General features: G+C 43.1%; 1 protein-coding gene across 10 annotated transcripts in view; it reads left to right on the plus strand.

The window, feature by feature from the left end:
- Ablim1 (actin binding LIM protein 1) overlaps nucleotides 1-17,600 on the plus strand; it is a 291,006-nt gene that overhangs the window by 113,131 nt on the left and 160,275 nt on the right. Inside the window, exon 1 of one of the 10 annotated variants that reach the window (XM_074078242.1) lies at nucleotides 8,942-9,116. The exons of the other annotated variants lie outside the window; for them this stretch is intronic. Within the exon in view, the coding sequence (XP_073934343.1) occupies nucleotides 9,101-9,116 (16 nt within the window). The 5' untranslated portion in view covers nucleotides 8,942-9,100. Of the gene's footprint in view, nucleotides 1-8,941; nucleotides 9,117-17,600 lie in introns of those variants that run through there. 10 annotated transcript variants of the gene reach the window in all.

The following is a 17,600-nucleotide window of genomic DNA, read 5'->3' on the forward strand; positions in this document are numbered from 1 at the left end:
CCATTGCTATGTAATTGTGTAACCCTGGACAAGTTTGCTTTTAGGATATTAGTTTTTGTCTTCCTTGATGACTATTTATTCATATACATTGTAGATTTTCACAAGCTGAAATTATGGGTTGATGGTCCATTATCTCTGGGTGCTAAGAACTGGAGACGCTGTCTGAGACAACACTGTCCTTCCTGTGGTTGGGAATGCAACAATGGCCGTACATGTTGAATGTTTGCTTTGGCTTGTCCCTTGGGTGATGACTGAAATGTCCCAGAACATGAGGAAGGCTATTTTCTGGGGATGTGCCAGGGTATAATGAGGAAAGCTGTAAGGCCAAATAAAGGGGTACAGTGTGGGTGGCAGATGCAGGATTTGTAAACCTTGCAAAAATTCTGTAACCAAAAAAAGGTTTTTTTAACCATCTCTTTATATAAGCCATGGAAATGCCATTCCTTAAGAGTAATTACATAGGCTGGATGATTGAACTGCATTTTAAAGGACTCAGTGTATTGCACTGTCCAGGCAAAGGGTAAAAAGCTGTTCACTTGACAGGTCCTATCACCTGAAGTCCAAAGATTGTTTTGCACCCACAAGTCAAAAGGAGATGACATTTGCTTTGTGCCAGGGCTTTGGAAATACCAAAGAAGTCCATGTGCGTGTTTGTGTGTGGGGGTGTGAGTGTGCCTGGGTGTGGGTGTGTGTGGGTGTACGTGTGGGTGTGTGCAGGTATGGGTGTGCATGGGAGTATGTAGGGGTGTGGGTGTGGGTGTGGGTATAGAGACCGTAACTTGGGACTCTGACAAACCTGACACTTTGCTCACATGTAAAGTGTAATCGCAAGTACTTCATGCATTGTTATGAGGACTACAGGAGGTGATGATCATAAAGAGGCTAGAATGGTGGCTGACATGTGATTGGTACCCTGTAAACCAATGGTGAACAAAGTGGTAGTGAGGGCGGGTTAGTAAGAAGACTTGGTAGAACAAGTACCCAATTAAGTTCCTTTTCAGCTTGCTTTCTCTCCAAGGTAATTATTCGTTTTCATCTTGGCAAATACTTTCAAGCAATTTCTAACTTAATTTTTGTCTGAGAGACTGATTTCCTTTTAATTTACTTGCGTTGGATTTTAAATTGTTCTATTTGATTATAAAAATGAGTATTTATTTAGAATTTTGACTTGCTATCTGGTAAGCTATCAATAGTTATTCCTTGGTATAGGGTGATATACATGGATCTAGTTTCAGTTTTTTGCAGACTGCTAACCAGTTTTCCCAGCAGTTTTTGTTGAAGAGGCTGCTATTTCTCCATCGTATATTTTTAGCTCCTTTGTCAAAGATAAGTTGCTTATAGTTGTGTGGCTTCATATCTGGGTCCTCTATTCTGTTCCACTGGTCTTCATGTCTGTTTTTGTGCCAGTACCATGGTGTTTTTATTGTTATTGCTTTGTAATATAGTTTGAAGTCAGGTATTGTGATACCTCCTGCATTGTTCTTTTGACTGAGTATTGCCTTGGCTATTCGTGGCCTCTTGTGTTTCCATATAAATTTAACAGTAGATTTTTCAATCTCTTTAATGAATGTCATTGGAATTTTGATGGGAATTGCATTAAACATGTAGATTATTTTTGGGAGTATCGACATTTTTACTATGTTGATTCTACCAATCCATGAGCATGGGAGATCTCTCCACTTTCTATAGTCTTCCTCAATCTCTTTCTTCAGAAGTGTAGTTTTCCTTGTAGAGGTCTTTCACATCTTTTGTTAGGTTTACACCTAGGTATTTGATTTTGTTTGAGGCTATTGTAAATGGAATTGTTTTCATACATTCTTTTTCCGTTTGCTCATTGTTAGTGTATAGAAATGCTAATGATTTTTCTATGTTGATTTTATATCCTGCTACCTTGCTATAGCTATTGATGATGGATCAAGGATCTTAATATCAGACCCCAAACTCTTAAGTTGATACAGGAAAGAGTAGGAAATACTCTGGAGTTAGTAGGTATAGGTAAGAACTTTCTCAATGAAACCCCAGCAGCACAGCAACTAAGAGATAGCATAGGTAAATGGGACCTCATAAAACTAAAAAGCTTCTGTTCATCAAAAGAAATGGTCTCTAAACTGAAGAGAACACCCACAGAATGGGAGAAAATATTTGCCAACTATACATCAGACAAAGGACTGATAACCAGAATATATAAGGAACTTAAAAAACTAAATTCTCCCAAAACTAATGAACCAATAAAGAAATGGGCATGTGAACTAAACAGAACTTTCTCAAAAGAAGAAATTCAAATGGCCAGAAAACACATGAAAAAATGCTCACCATCTCTAGCAATAAAGGAAATGCAAATTAAAACCACACTAAGATTCCACCTCACCCCTGTTAGAATAGCCATCATCAGCAACACCACCAACAACAGGTGTTGGTGAGGATGCGGGGAAAAAGGAACCCTCTTACACTGTTGGTGGGAATGTAGACTAGTACAAGCACTCTGGAAAAAAATTTGGAGGCTACTTAAAAAGCTAGACATCGATCTACCATTTGATCCAGTAATACCACTCTTGGGGATATACCCAAAAGACTGTTACTCCAGAGGCACCTGCACATCCATGTTTATTGTGGCACTATTCACAATAGCCAAGTTATGGAAACAGCCAAGATGCCCCAGCACAGACGAATGGATTAAGAAAATGTGGTATCTATACACAATGGAATTTTATGCAGCCATGAAGAAGAAAGAAATGTTATCATTCACTGGTAAATGGATGGAATTGGAGAACATCATTCTGAGTGAGGTTAGCCTGGCCCAAAAGACCAAAAATCGTATGTTCTCCCTCATATGTGGACATTAGATCAAGGACAAACACAACAAGGGGATTGGACTATGAGCACATGATAAAAGCGAGAGCACACAAGGGAGGGGTGAGGATAGGTAAGACATCTAAAATTTAGCTAAAATTAGCTAAAAATTTGTTGCCCTCAATGCAGAGAAACTAAAGCACATACCTTAAAAGCAACTGAGGCCAATAGGAAAAGGGGACCAGGTACTAGAGAAAAGGTTAGATCAAAAATAATTAACCTAGAAGGTAACACCCACGCACAGGAAATCAATGTGAGTCAATGCCCTGTATAGCTATCCTTATCTCAACCAGCAAAAACCCTTGTTCCTTCCTATTATTGCTTATACTCTCTCTACAACAAAATTAGAAATAAGGGCAAAAAAGTTTCTGCTGGGTATTGGGGGGGAGAGGGAGGGGGCGGAGTGGGTGGTAAGGGAGGGGGTGGGGGCAGGAGGGAGAAATGAACCAAGCCTTGTATGCACATATGAATAATAAAAAAAAAGGAAAAAAAAAAAGAAAATAAATGTTTAAGTTACCAGTCAAAAAAAAAAAATAGTTATTCCTTAGTGCTACAGCATTATTGGTGTGGGGAAACTTTAAGAACTAGGGTCTAGTGGGAGGTCTCTGGTCATCGGGGGCATGTCTTTGGGGCCCCCTCCTCTCTCTTTAGAGTCATGGCCACGAGATGAGTGGCTTCCTGCTCTGCCATGCCCTCCTCACCACAGACCTGAAAACAATGGTGCCAACTGACCATAGACTGAAACCTCCCAAACTGTGAGCCAAAATAAACCATTTTGTTTTATAAGTTGTTTATTGCACATATTTGTTACAGTATGGGAAAGCTGACTAACACACTTAGTATTCATCAGATTTTGCTCCCTACTTTGTGTCTATTACTATATGAATACAAATACCATACCGTGTTTTTGCTTCCCTCAGGAGCCATAATCTTTTGCAAAAATAAACATGTAAATCCTTTATTGCATTCTAGTCTAGCTCAGAGCACTGGTGCTTTTTAGTACCAGAGAGAAAGAAAAGTTGCTAGCCAAAGAAGGCATCACATCGAACTTCATAAAAGTGACTGTTTTTATAACCTAATAACTGAATGTCTACCTAGGAAATACAAAGAAAGAAGAAAGCTAATAGTGAATTTTTTAAATGGCCTTTTTGCAAGTAAGTTAGAACCATTTCTGTACTTGTGAACGTCTCATGTGTCTGAAATTAGGCTAAAACCTGTGAAACTATCACAAAAGAACCTTTAATATTCCAGTAATAGGTTCTAGTATGCTTGTACAAAAATGGCAGATTTTATGTTTACTCTGTCATTCATAGCCTTAATGGATTGTTTATAGTGACCTTTAGATAAACCATTTTTGCAACCCATCGCTTAGGGACCAAATTCAGAACTGGCTTCTGAAAAGTACCATGGGGAAATTTTGGATCCAAATATAAAATGATTCTGCTTTAAGAGCTCAAGAACAAGAACTTTTTCTCAGCATTGATTCTGTGAAATTCATATGCAAAAAATCCTAAGAACTGTCAGTTGAGGACGTGAGAATTAGTAGGACCAAAAGGGCTCAGACACATAGGAATTTGTCTCAGACTGCAGGAGAACTTGGACTCATGGCTTCCAATAAATTTTCATTAAGATTGCAGTGAATATCTCATAGATCATTATTTTGGCCAACAGAGAGTGTAAGGATTGTTTTCCAGATGGGATGGCATGTGTGTAGCTATCTGTAAATCTCATGTCCATCCTCCTGTTTTGCAAACCAGTCTTCTGGGCCAGAAGTCCTCAGTCACGGACAGAACTGACTGTAGCTCAGGCCTCATCCCCACAGAGCCCTAATCATCAGACTGGGGTGAGGGCCAGGTGTCTGCATTTAAGGCACCCTGAGTATTTCTGTTCCTGGAGGTCTTCAAACACACTTTTGGGAGTGGAAATACATGAAATGCTCTTTGCCTTCAAGCTCACGGCCAAGGTGAGGACATGAAGTCATTACTACAGAAGGATAAGCCAATCCCAAATAGACTGTGCTATTTAAAATGCCATGTTGGCAATGTGTGTTGTGATCCTTTAATCTTATTTATCAGAGAAATATTTAGATAACTAAGAAACATAGACACTTCCTAGGCATCTATTCCATGACAGTTAGTCTGCTAAATGCTAGAAATGCATATACCAATTTAATCCAGTTTGGAAGGAGGAGGTGATAGGGTTGGAAACAGATCAGGGAGGTCTTTGAAATGCAGCCAGAGACTTTAGATCTGAATTAGGAAAGAAAGAAGTAGCTCAGGTTGAGATTCTAGCCACATCACTTCTAAGGTCCAGCCCGAGTAGTCGTGAGACCCCTCGGTGGCCTCCCACCCACCTAATTTTGTGCTTCCTCTACTGCGCATTAGCAGTGATGCACTTGATAGCTTCTCGTCCCCATGAGCTGTGTGCAATGCCCTTTACCTCTCTTTGGCCAACCCACGCCCACCTTCTCTCCTGACTCCCCAGGTGCTCAGCACTGCCCCTATCCTGTGCCTCACTGAGTCTTAGCAGCTTCTTAATTTCAACGGGGTACTTGCAGGTCTGCATCTCCTTCTTCCTGTGCTGCCTGTGCAGCACCTGTTATGTAGGGGATGTCAGTATAGCTGACAGGTGTACAGAGCCAGAAGGGACTCACTCTCCCTTCTTCCTCTTCTCATTCTCCCTCTCCTTTTTCTCCTCCTCCCTCTCCTTTTCCTCCTCCTTCTCCTGCTCCTCTCTCTCCTCCTCTTCCTCTTCTTCTGCTTCTTCTCCTTCTTGTATTCTCCTCCCATTCCTTCTCTCTACCTCTCCCCTCCTTCCTGTGTCCTTCTCCTCCTCTTCCTCCTTCTGCTATTTATTGGCCGTACTGGGTTTGAACTCAGGGCCTCGCACTTACTAGACAGGCATTTATTCCTGAGGTTTCTTTCTGCCGGATTCTGCTAGAAAAGATTTTAAGTACTCTCTGCCAAAGAGTCTGGAGCTGTTGAGGAATAGTACCTGGACCTCTGGGATTGTGAGGCCATGCAGGGGTCCTGAAATTCCTGTGTGACAGGTGCACATGTAGCAGGCTCTGTAGTAAGGAAGCGAACAGTTGCAGGTTGCTTGTTTTCCAGTGGTAACATTTTCCTCTTCACTGGCATTTCTATCGAAGTGATGTATCCTTGAAGTTTTGCCAAGAGTGGCTGTATGCTAACAAGATTTTCTCTCCCACAAAATGGTCTCTGTCCTTTGGTCACTGGTGGACAATCCTTGCTTCATTTTGTGAGTGAATGAAAAGGCAGCAGTGAGTCATTTTTGGGGGGAGCGATAAAATAACAAATAAAACCCTGGGTCAGTGTCTGTATTATGGAGACTTGTCTCATCGGAGTGGAATGAGACTGAGATAATTTCTTTGGAAATGATTTTTAGAAAGAAGAATAAAAAACTTCTTTCACATGAGCTACAGATTTCATTTTTTCCCCTGATTTATTTTGTTGCTTTTTTTTTTTTCCTGCAGTTTTAACTATCTCTGCTTTGCTTCTGTTCTTCAAACTCTTTAACAATTCTGTCCTGAGGCAAGGAGACAAAAACAATTTGGGTTTTCTCTCTCACATTCCAAAAATAACTTTAGCAATACCCTCTGGTTATCTTGAAAGTACAGAGTGGTTGCTTTTATCCTAAAGTAGTGACATCTGATTATTGGGGAGACTTTTGCCATATGACTATTGTTTAGCAGCTAACTGGTGACTCATTCACACTGACTGAGGTACAGGAAAATTCTTTCTGTGGAAAACACAGGAGGGAGGAGCTCTCTGAACCACTGTGCAGTCTTTTCTTTTAGAAAAGACTTCTCTGAAAAGGAATAGATACCAGCTGTTATTTCACTCACTCAGCCTCCCAAGCTGCCAGAGTCTTTAAACTCAGTCTCTGTGCAATTTGTCCCCAGAGGTGGACAGGTAGGTTCAGAACTGCAGTAAGAAACCAGTAAATCTCAGAATTAAAAACTGTCATCCTGAGTAAAAGAGAAATTGAACTAATAGCATTTACGGGTGTGTGACTGAGTTTGGGCTGGAAACCAGTGATGCACATTCCAGCAGCAGGGAGGAAGGGGTGGGGGAGAGAAGGAAGCTGGTCCTTATGTGCTTTACCACTGAACTGCGCTCCTACCCCCAACTCCAGCCCCACTATTCCTTAGCTGTGAGCTAAATAACGTGAGAGCCTTGGAGAGAAGTGCCTGAGATACTGATCTGTTTATGCAGCAAAAACATAAAATAAACTCACCTGTTAGTCTCATAGCAGCAACTAATTCCAGCTCTGTGCATTTAAACCAACTTGTCAGCATCTCTTTCAAGGTCCTGAGAGTGATTAGGGTGGGAAAAGTAGACAGTGTGGTTTGAGCCATGAAAATTGGGGAATGCAAATGGCTTGTCTTCTTCTGTGATACTCTTGAACCATGCCATCTCTCTGAAATTTAGGTTGTGTCCCCTTCATACTTGGCTCATACTTATGAATGGAGGTTAGAGAAACTGCTTAAAGGCTCTCTGGTGCTTATGCACCAGCTGGCCACTGACATAGGAAAAACATGACCCTGCAGGGCTACTGTGGGGGCAGGGAGTAGTGTGGGCGAAGCATGTCATAGAAAAGGACCCAGGGGCTGGAGGGGACTTAGCCTATACTTATAGACGGAGATACTCAGGCTATTAATAGTAAAGGCCTGAGTCACAGATGTAGGAATGTCACAGCTGCTTGAGCTCTGCTACTGTTACACATCAGAAAGCCAGCAATGAAGACCTGCCCAGGATGAAGATGAAGAAATGGGTGTTTCGCTCCCTTCTCCCCAGCCACACCAAACGTGGTTTATTCCAGCCATAACCACCCTCTGAGTCAAAGCTGAGGCAGGTTGGTTGACTCCATTCCTTTCTGTTCCCCTGGCTCTCTCAGGCCCAACACGTTACAATATTTGCAGTAAATACAAGCTAATACTGGCTGTGCATTCTGGTTCTCAAAGATGTGTTGACCATCTGCTGCTCCCCCGGAGTGCAGCAACGTCTGTCTTTTTGTCTCTTGCTCCCACATGGGGGGTGTATGTGACATGCAGTGGGGACGCATAGGTCTGGGTTTAGGGAGACAGGTGCTTGGAAAGGGGTGGGCGTCGGCTTTGTGAACCAGGAAGTCCTCTGCTCACAAAGACCTGCCTGTGACCTGGTGGGTGAGAAATCAAAAGGCAGGAGCTGTGGCTGGCTGCAGGTCAAGTTTAGGCTGGTTCTGGTTGCAGACCAGTACTAGCCAGGCTGTTTGCCACTTAACTGTGACTTGGGTTCCGCCCTCGCAGATACACATTCAAGGAGGTTGTCTAGAAAAATCCAAAAAAGCAAGGAGAGAGTGGATGTCAGAATCCTACCTAACTGGATGAGTCAGATTTTTTTTCTTTGATCCTGGATGAAAAATTGGATCCTGAAGAATCCTCTTCCTGGTCTCTCTCTCTCTCTCTCTCTCCCCCCTCCTTTCTCTTCCCTCCCTCCCTCTGTCTCTCTCCCCCTATCTCAGACCCCCTCCATCCTCCTGTACCCCAGTCAGATAAAATGTGTAGTGGGAAACAAACCAAATGTCATGATTCATTTTTCAGAGGAAAATGAAGTTGCCACTGGCATTATTTTCCTATTAAGGCCAATTTTACTTATTCAGTTTGCCTGAAAGAAGCTGTAATAAGGATTGAAAGCTGCTGTCATAGAAAACTAATAAGCTAACAATTGACGAGTTTTACTTATGGAAACAACCCCTGGCTGAGGCTCCCTAGGCCTCCCTCCTCTGACAATCATTTATCAAAGCCTGGGAGGGGGCCAGAACTCTGGGAGAGGGCCAGGACATGGGAGCATTTCTTTTGCCCGTTTTCCTGGGCCCGGGCGTGAGGAATGCAAAGTGGTGTCAGTGACCAGAGATTAGGACGGTGGAATTTTGCATTTGTTACAACAGCAGCTGTAGCGAGCGGGTTCAGCCCGCGGAGGGCAGAGTCCAGCAGCAGGGCGCGGCCGCAGCGCGGCGGGGAGCGGGGCGCGCTCCCGGGGCGGGCGTGGGAGCCGGGCCGGTGCGCGGCGGGGGGCGGGGGAGGGGCGGGACTTTAGCAGGCGGCCCCGGACTTCGCGAGTGGGTGCCGGGGGCGTCTCCTCGCAGCCTCTGCAGCCGCCGATCTGTCTGTCTGTCTGCCTCGGCCAGCTTGCACACCTAGAGCTGAATCCTGCTGCCTTCAGTCCCCTCTGCTGAGGACTCGGTTGCCATGGTGAAGGAGAAAGGTAATTATAAATATCGATCATGGTGCATGGTTGCTGAAGTTGGAACCGCACTGCGGGGCTTGGCCACCTAACGGGCAGTGATCAATTGGAAAACCGGGCAGACATGTTCTCCGGTCGAGAATCTGTAGTGTGAAGTCTGGCTTTCTGTAACCCAGACTTCATTAAGAACCTTTGATTTAAGCCACAGTGTCTGAACCTCATCCTATTTCTGGAGGGTTTGCACAGCTGAGCTCCGGTGTGTGCGTCTCTTTTGACTGTTGTTGTATTCGGGGGGTTTGGTTGTGTTGGGGACTGGCATTCCTGTCTTCATGTAGCATTCGTTCTGCTTCTCATTTCATTTACCACACCCCGTCACTTAGTTCATTAGGATGTGTACAGAATGGTCCTTCTACCCGCGCGGGGCTGTGTTGGAACCTGCTCCAGCCTAACCAGAGCAGCTGAAAGGAGACGCTGGGCTGTTTTTAAAGCTTTCAGGTGTGCTGCGTTTATAACCTGTCATTTCAGTATTATCCCCATCACTCCTCCAAACACCTTCTTGAAGGAAGGATGCGGTATGTGGCAAAGTTAGCGAAATCACATAAGGAGAATGGAGAGGGAGGGTGGGCGTGCCTTGCACAGGTGTACTTTATTTATGTACTAGGCGTGGCCCTGAAATTAAATCATTTAGAATTGAGCTATAGTTTAAATTTTTTGAATTATGTAAAAGAACACAGTAACAGCTTATTTTTAATTATTCAAGTAACATGGAAATACATCCCCTGTTTACAAAATGAAATGTAACAGAATAGATGGGTAAAGTGAAAGCTCTTTATCCTTACTGTCAGCCTCAAATTGTCAATAGTTACTGTGTTATCTTTCTAGACCTTTCTAGACTGGAATTAGATACACATGAGGGATCTAAAAATGGGATCATTCTATGACCATTTTTCTGTGACTTGATTTTTCCTCAACAATATGTTTAAAACACTGTCACCAAATAATTTTATAGTGTAAATGATTACCCTTTAATATTGCCCTTTGGGAAGCTTGGATTTATTGTTACAGTCTTTATACTAACACATCTGCTATTTCTGGCATGCCTTGGATCATTCAGATGACTTACCTACTTTCTCTCAAAGCTGCTACAGGGTATACATTTGAGATGAAAATGCTGAACTGAAGTTGATCCTTGTTGCTGGAAATGCAGGTTGGTTTTTATTATAGTAATGGATGGCTTGAGAAATAGCCCCATGACAGCTTAAAAGGACAAAGAAACGAGGTCCTGCTCTATTCATCCCGCACCCAGGGAACTTCAGTGCATCCATGCCTTGCTTTGATCTTTCAGTGAGTAAATGGTGATTGAGTGGAATGATTTGGTGTGATAAAAGTGCTTCCGATAATGCTTCCTCTATTGTGGGGGGCTTCCAGGAACTCTCAATGCCAAATACAGATGTTGACATATTTACCAGAGGTTGGGTCTCTTCATTTATACCTCCCTCTCAACTAGAATACCATGGCCCTGATCTCTGTTGCTAATGGATTTGAGTTTGTTTTTCAATATGAGTAATTTATGAGTGATGGGAAAGGGAATTACAAACGCTACTTCTTGATTCTGTTCCCATGGGGCTCACGGAAGCCCCAGACTTTCTGTACATGGTATATATTATAGACCAGGAATTCCCATATAGCAACTCTTTTTCTAAGCCTTTGCAGATGTCCCAAAGCTTAGGTTACCTGGGTTCACGTTTGGCCACTCTCTAACTAGAACACTTTGGACAGGCTGCCAAGAGGTCACATTCTAGTATTATCTTAACCCTTAACCAGTGATTAGAGGCCGTTCCTTTTTTATTTTGAGGTCGGGGTCAGTCCATATTGCAGCCTCCCAGCTTTCTGACTACACCACCTCTGCCAACAACAGGGGGTGAAGGGGGATGGGGAGGGGCAGTTGGCAGACGTACAAGGGCTTCCATGGAAAGAAGGGAACTTCATTATAGTCTGTAAAGTGAGAAGGGCACAGCGGTACGTGCAGTCCAGGCATTCATCCTGGAGATGAGAAAACCAGGCATCAGAAAGGTTAAGTAAACCACTTAAGGCCACCCTGCAGATAATTGGAGCAGGTGTTCATCCTGCGTGCCCCATCACAGGGTATACATAAAATACTACTGCATTTAGCACAGTGCAAACATCTGTCTCTCTCACAGAGAATGAATCTCTCAGAAACTGTACCGTCTCCATCTTTAACTTCCCAGCCCGTGGTTTACTACCTGCCCCATGTACATTCTCCAACAGTGAAATACATTGCCTGTTGTCACAGGGTAGGACCTGTGTCTTCTCATTCTCAAACTTTCCCACTCCCTCCATTTTATCTTGTTTCCAGAAAGGCACAGCTCCCTCCTTCTTCCTGTAGCTGACAGCATTCACCCTTGAGCAGGCTCAGGTCATGGGGGTGTCCATGGAGGAGCATAGGAGGGCTCCCATCTCCCTGCTGCCTCACTGCTTAGCGCTCACATTGGTTTGTGCCATTATTTTCTCTGCAAAAAAATCTCTGACTTGGGGTTGACACAGGCTGGAGAAAAAGCAAGCCTAGCCATCATAGCTCTGCTGGCGTGGAATGGCCTGAGCTGGTATCCTTTGACCCTCATTCTCCTTTGCTCTCCTGACCAGGCAGCCATTCACTTCCAGTTGCAGACACTTATTGATCCCAGAATGTTGATGAAATGGTTATTTCTCCTGCTGTGTTCAAGGGCACCTTGCCCTTGCTGTATCCTGTAACAAAGAAGCATAAGAGAGTTTTGTGGGTTTGTCAGTCAATATCTGTCTTCCTGAAGATATGCTCATAACCTACCCCCCAGAGGCCCCCTGTGCTCACTTAAAAGCTGTAATTGGCTAACTGATGTGTGTTCTAGTACAGTTGTAAAAATAGGAAAGAATTCATTGTTTCTTTTTTTGTTAGAGAAAGACAAGAATAAGCAAATACTAGAGATTCAGTTCTATCAACACTCATCTAATTTCAAAGTAAAGGATTCTTATGGTTTAGGAACCAGGTAAAAGAATTCAAGAACTTAGCATCATGGCAAAGAGAATTTTACAGTTGGGCACCTTATTTTTTGTTTTGTCTCCTGGAAGCTCTATGCCACCGTTGGTTGGCCCAATGTGCATTTAGACAGCATGAGACCCAATAAAATTTATTTTAATCCTTCAAGGGAGGGATGTCCACTCTCCACCTGACATTTAACTGTGTGGGTACACACACACACACACACACACACACACACACACACACACGGCTCATTCTTTGTGATTCTGCCATGTGCATTATAAGTTGTGTAGCAGCATTCCTGGCCTCTCCCCACTAGATACTAGTGGCACCCACCTTTTACTCATGACAATTGAGAATATCTAGACATTGAAAATGCCCTTCAAGAAAGATTGCCCCAGTTGATAACAGTGGGGATTTAGGACACCCTAGGTACCATAGTTGTCTTTCAGGTTTAGTTAGATGGATTCTTCCCAGCAGAGAGAGAGCGATGCAAAAATCCTTACAGAAAGTCAGCCACACCACTACTATTCCTGAAATCTGTTAACTTTTGGCAGAAACAGATATTTCAAATAATAAAGGAGCACCAATCTACTATATTGCTTCGCACATTTCAGTTGCTGAAAGATGGAATGATTTTGCTCAACAAACAGATACAGCTGTAGGATGGTCTAGCTCATTTCTTCATTTATTTTCCTTTAAGATTCTGTAACCCTCTTCAGACCAGGAAATGCTTGGATTTGGTCACCATCTCCTGCATGCTCTTTCTGGGTTAGGCAGGGTGCTGGGTACTTGGGAAGGTCTCATGGACATAGAAGACACAGTGGCTGCCCTCCAGTTATTACCAAGTATTGAGGAAGTGAAGTAGCTTACAAATTGCTAATAGGAAATAGATATTTGAAAGAGGCATAGATACAGTACTCTAGCTTTCTAAGTATGCTGACCAGGAAAGGCTTCCTGGAATAGGTGCTCTTAAACTGGGCCTTTAGAGACTGGGGATATTTAGATGTACAAATCAGAATGAAAAGAAAATGATAGATTTGAGAGAAACCAAACCATTAGAACTGATGGAACCTGACAGCAAGTTTGATGTCTGTGGTAAGAGGAAAAGAGAAGTCAGATGCCCAAGAAAGGTACTTGGGCCACCTAACAAAGGACCACATACTAAGAGGCTTAAACCACAGAAATTTATTGTCTTAGTTCTGGAAGCTCCAAGTCTGAAGTCAAGGTTTTGGTAAAGTCAATTCCTTCTGAGAGCTGCAAGAAAGAATCTGTTTATGCATCTCCCATAGCTTCTGATGGTTTGATGGCCATCTTTGGCATTCCTTCACTTATAGAACTATCACCCATCTCTGTCTTCAAGTCTCCATGGCATTCATCTCATATACGTATCTGTCGCTACATTCCCCTTTTCATAACGGAACCAGTTAATGGATAAAGACCAACCCTAATGACCTCATTTTAACTTGATTAACTCTGGAAAGACACTGTCTCTAAATTAGTCCACATTTTAAGGAATTGGGAGTTAGGCCTTCAACAGATATGAAGAAGGCTTGGGAAAGGTTTCAGGAGGAGGAACAGAGTGGGTGAGATGGGGGTGATGGGAGAGAGTTGCTAGTGGTGGAAAGGAAGAGAGGAAGGGAGTTCAGCTTCATAAACCCTGTGCCGATGTGTTGGGGATAGGGACTGGGGGAGTGAATAGCAGTGGTCCAGGTTGTATTTCTTGGGCAGGGTGCTGAGAATTTTTTGGCTAATTTATATAAACTCCCTGTGCTCCACCTTAAAGAAGATAATGTTAGAAACAGACCTGTTTCCCTCTGCAATTCTGGGGGCTGCTTGAGGTGTTTGTTGTCCATGGAGACGGCAACACCATACCCTACTGGTCACAGGCTGCTGTGTCCAGCACCCTCCAGGGCTTAGAAGTAGCCCCTTCCTGCCACATCTGAAAGCCACTGCAATCCTGTTCCTGGCAGCTTCTAAGAACAGTGCTATACTGTGTTTCACATGTGACCTCCAGACTGGCACCAAAGTAATCCTCTTAGGACACTGAATCATCCTATCATTTCCCAGCCCCCAAACCTAAATAAATGACAAGGTAAAGTTGAAAGCTTCCTGCTGGTCATGCAGAGTTCTCCCCAAGTCCTTAAAATACCTCCTTCCTACCTCTATCTAAATAAATATCCTTTCAACCCCATCTTATTTTATTTTAATTTGTAATGTTATTAAATCTGTCAGAGATTGAACACATGCCAAGTGGCACGCTTTGTGGTGAGGATTTTACATGTTCTGCCTCTCGTGTTTTAGCCTCTTGGTATTAGTGGTACTCCCACCTCTAATGGGTGAGGAAAAGGAGGCTCGTGGGAATTAAGAAACACATGAAAGATACACTAGCTAGAAGGTAGGAGAGCTGAGTTTTCTTCCCAGGTTTCTACCTGTCTGACTCCAAAACCTGTGCCAATTATACTCATCTCCCTCCACTTTCTATCTCAGTCATTATGAGAAGGGGCCATTTTCCTTTCTAGCCCTGGTCATGCTTCCCCCATCAGAAATACATAGGTTTTCCTTCTCTGTATTATCAAAGACCAAACTCAAGTTCCACTTCCTTCTAAGGCTTCTTAAAGGCCCATCCCTTCTGTGAATTCTTCTGGAATTACTCTGTGCACTTAAGTAAACAGCAGAGAAATTAAACAGTTGTCACCTGTGCAGTTTAGGAGCGCACAGTTTCTTCTCAAGCACTGGTTGACTTCACATACAGTCTTACAAAGCAGCCTTTGGTGTCTGTTTCCTTCCTCCATCCCACTCCTTCCAAAATACACACCCATGAATTCTGCCCACTCTGCATTGTATGCCGTTTAATGTAATTGAAACTCACTCTGTCCCATCCCAGGAATGCCTGAGAACAGTCGGCCTTTCGCTGTGCTGTGAAAATTCTTGTGTACCTGATGACTATAGAGTCATCTTTCAGGCCCCTTGTCCTCACGTAATAGCTCCTCCTAGTTCAGGTGGAATGTTTAGTGCTTCCCAGGTTGATGTTGAGTGCCCTTCCCCCCAACCTCACACTGCTCCCCCACTTCCTGGATTTGTTTTTCTCCATCTTTTCCTTAACTTGGAAAGCTCTAGGCTTTTTAAGAAGACACCCAGGATGTTTACTAAATTACCGATTAAAGGTGATACCACAAGCTATAAGTTTCACAATCAATGGTCTTGATCGATGACTTATTCACACAATTCAGTTGTGAACTTTGCATCACAAAGTTCCAGGTTTAGGCAAAACATTTCACTTGAGAGAGAGAAAAACATCCAAGTGCGAATTGCTCTTAGCATTTTATAAATGAAAGTGCTACTCTCACCAGGCAGGATAGCTCTGACTTACCTTCACTCCAGAATGGCTGTCTGAAACTATGGGATTTCCCAGGCTAAGGGAAAGAACTTCTCATTTAGAGATCATAACAATTGCCCTGCCCTCTGCCACTTGCTCAATGAAGTCTAAAAAATAATCCAGAAATTAAAAACATCTGTCATCGCCACAATTAGACTTAAGGCTGAACATGTACATAAATTTGAGAGAAGGGACACATTAACTTAAGTTTATCCTAAGCTCCTGAGAGCCATCTTTGATGAAATTAAGACTCCATAGACAGAGCTGGAGGTTGGCCTACTCTGTTGTCTGTTGCTCCAAGACTTTGGGAGGTGGCCCTACCTCTTTCTTGCCTATTTCATTACCTGGTCAAGTGACTAGGAAGGATAAACAACCTGTATTGCATCATTGTAAGCCTCTTTAAAGGACAATACATTGACTTTTCCAAATTCCTGCAGCAAAGACATGCTATGAGAGGCTCACCCTACCATGAGGGAATCTTGGTATGTGATCCTCTTTGAGGAGGTGGCTTCTCTGTGTCATCACATGAATGTCGTCACACAGCCCATGTGGAGTGAGGAGGAGGAGCCTATTACTGTTTGCCTCTCTCCTGTGCCAAAGTTGAAATGCCGAGTGTTTTCCAAAGCCAGCATTAAAGAGCTAGAGAACTTTTCAGAAGGTTCAGTGGGCAGCGAGTGATGTGGGATCTCTTCCCATTGTGGTTGAGCCCAGTCTGGGCACATTGTAGCTGAAACCAGCCTAGTTTCTGATTTCATTGTGTGTTGGGTTGAGCGTGACTCAGACCCAGAAGTATGTTTATCCCAAACTGGCAGGAGCTATGTATTCAAGGGCAAATTTTGTTAACAGCTGGGGGAGCAAATATTTGTTATTCATGACCTCTTTTCTCTGAAACATGTTAATGCTGTTATGGTCTGGTGTGTGCTGAGGGTGCACTGGGGTGAATTTTTGGGTCCCATTGCAATCAAACTGACCGACTTGTTTGAATAACTTCGATTTAACCAGGAAGATGGTAGCTTTTAAAAACTACTTCCAGGGAAATCACTATTTAGAGCAGTGGTTCTGAAACTTGAGCCTGTACCAGAATCTCCTAGAGGACTTGCAAAAAAGCATAGATTTCTGGGCACTGGCACCAGAGTTTCTGATTCAGCAGGTAAGGGAAAGATGAGGTTTTCCATTTCAAACAATCCCAGGTAAGGTTGATGCTCCTGATCCAGAGACCACATTTTTAAAACTTTTTGTTAGGATATATTCTGTGCACAGGGGGGATTCATTGTGACAATTCTAAATAGGCTTATATTGTACATTGGTTAGATCACCCCCACCATCTCTTCCCCTCAACTCCCTCCCCACCCCACTTAAAGCAGTTGCAAGAGATTTCTTTGTTCTGTTTCATGTTAGTATATAAAAATCCATCCACCATATTCCCTCACCTTAATCACCTTCATTCACCCTTCTCCCTCCTACAAGTACCCCCCCATACACACTGTACCTATTAATGTCTTTTGACATTAATATTTAAGTCGATGTTCTAAGGGGTGTCTCATTGTGTCCCCACTGTGAGTATACTTTACTTTGGTGTGTTCAACCCCTTCCATTACTCTCCCTTACCCTTTTACCTCCTACCCCCATTTTTCAATAGCTTTCAATAAACAACCTCTGCCTTCGCAGATGTTGTGTTTTGTGATATTGTTGATGCTCTATCTTTCTCCTTTCCTTTCCCTCCTTCCCTGAGCTCCATAGAGTAGTTCCACTGTTACAAACATGTTTTACATATGAGGTTGTATGTGGTCACATTTATCTTTTGGGTCTATCTTCCATGTATGAGAGAAAACATGCAGACTTTGTGTTTTCAAGCCTGACTTAATTCACTTAATATGAGGCAGGAATCACATTTTGATTCTGTGCAAGTAACCCATGATTTCTGTGGGTAAAACTATCAGCCTTGCAGGCAGATCTTTACATAAGATGCTTCTCCATTTTCTTTTGGAAACTTTCTCTTGCTCATGATGCACAGACAACAAAGAGAAGGTAAAGAGCATCATTTTCACCTGCTCTCCTACAGCCTAGAATGAAGCTATACTTCTTGACA

This window comes from Castor canadensis, chromosome 7 (genome assembly GCF_047511655.1).
Source record: "Castor canadensis chromosome 7, mCasCan1.hap1v2, whole genome shotgun sequence".
Taxonomy (NCBI): Eukaryota; Metazoa; Chordata; class Mammalia; order Rodentia; family Castoridae; genus Castor; species Castor canadensis.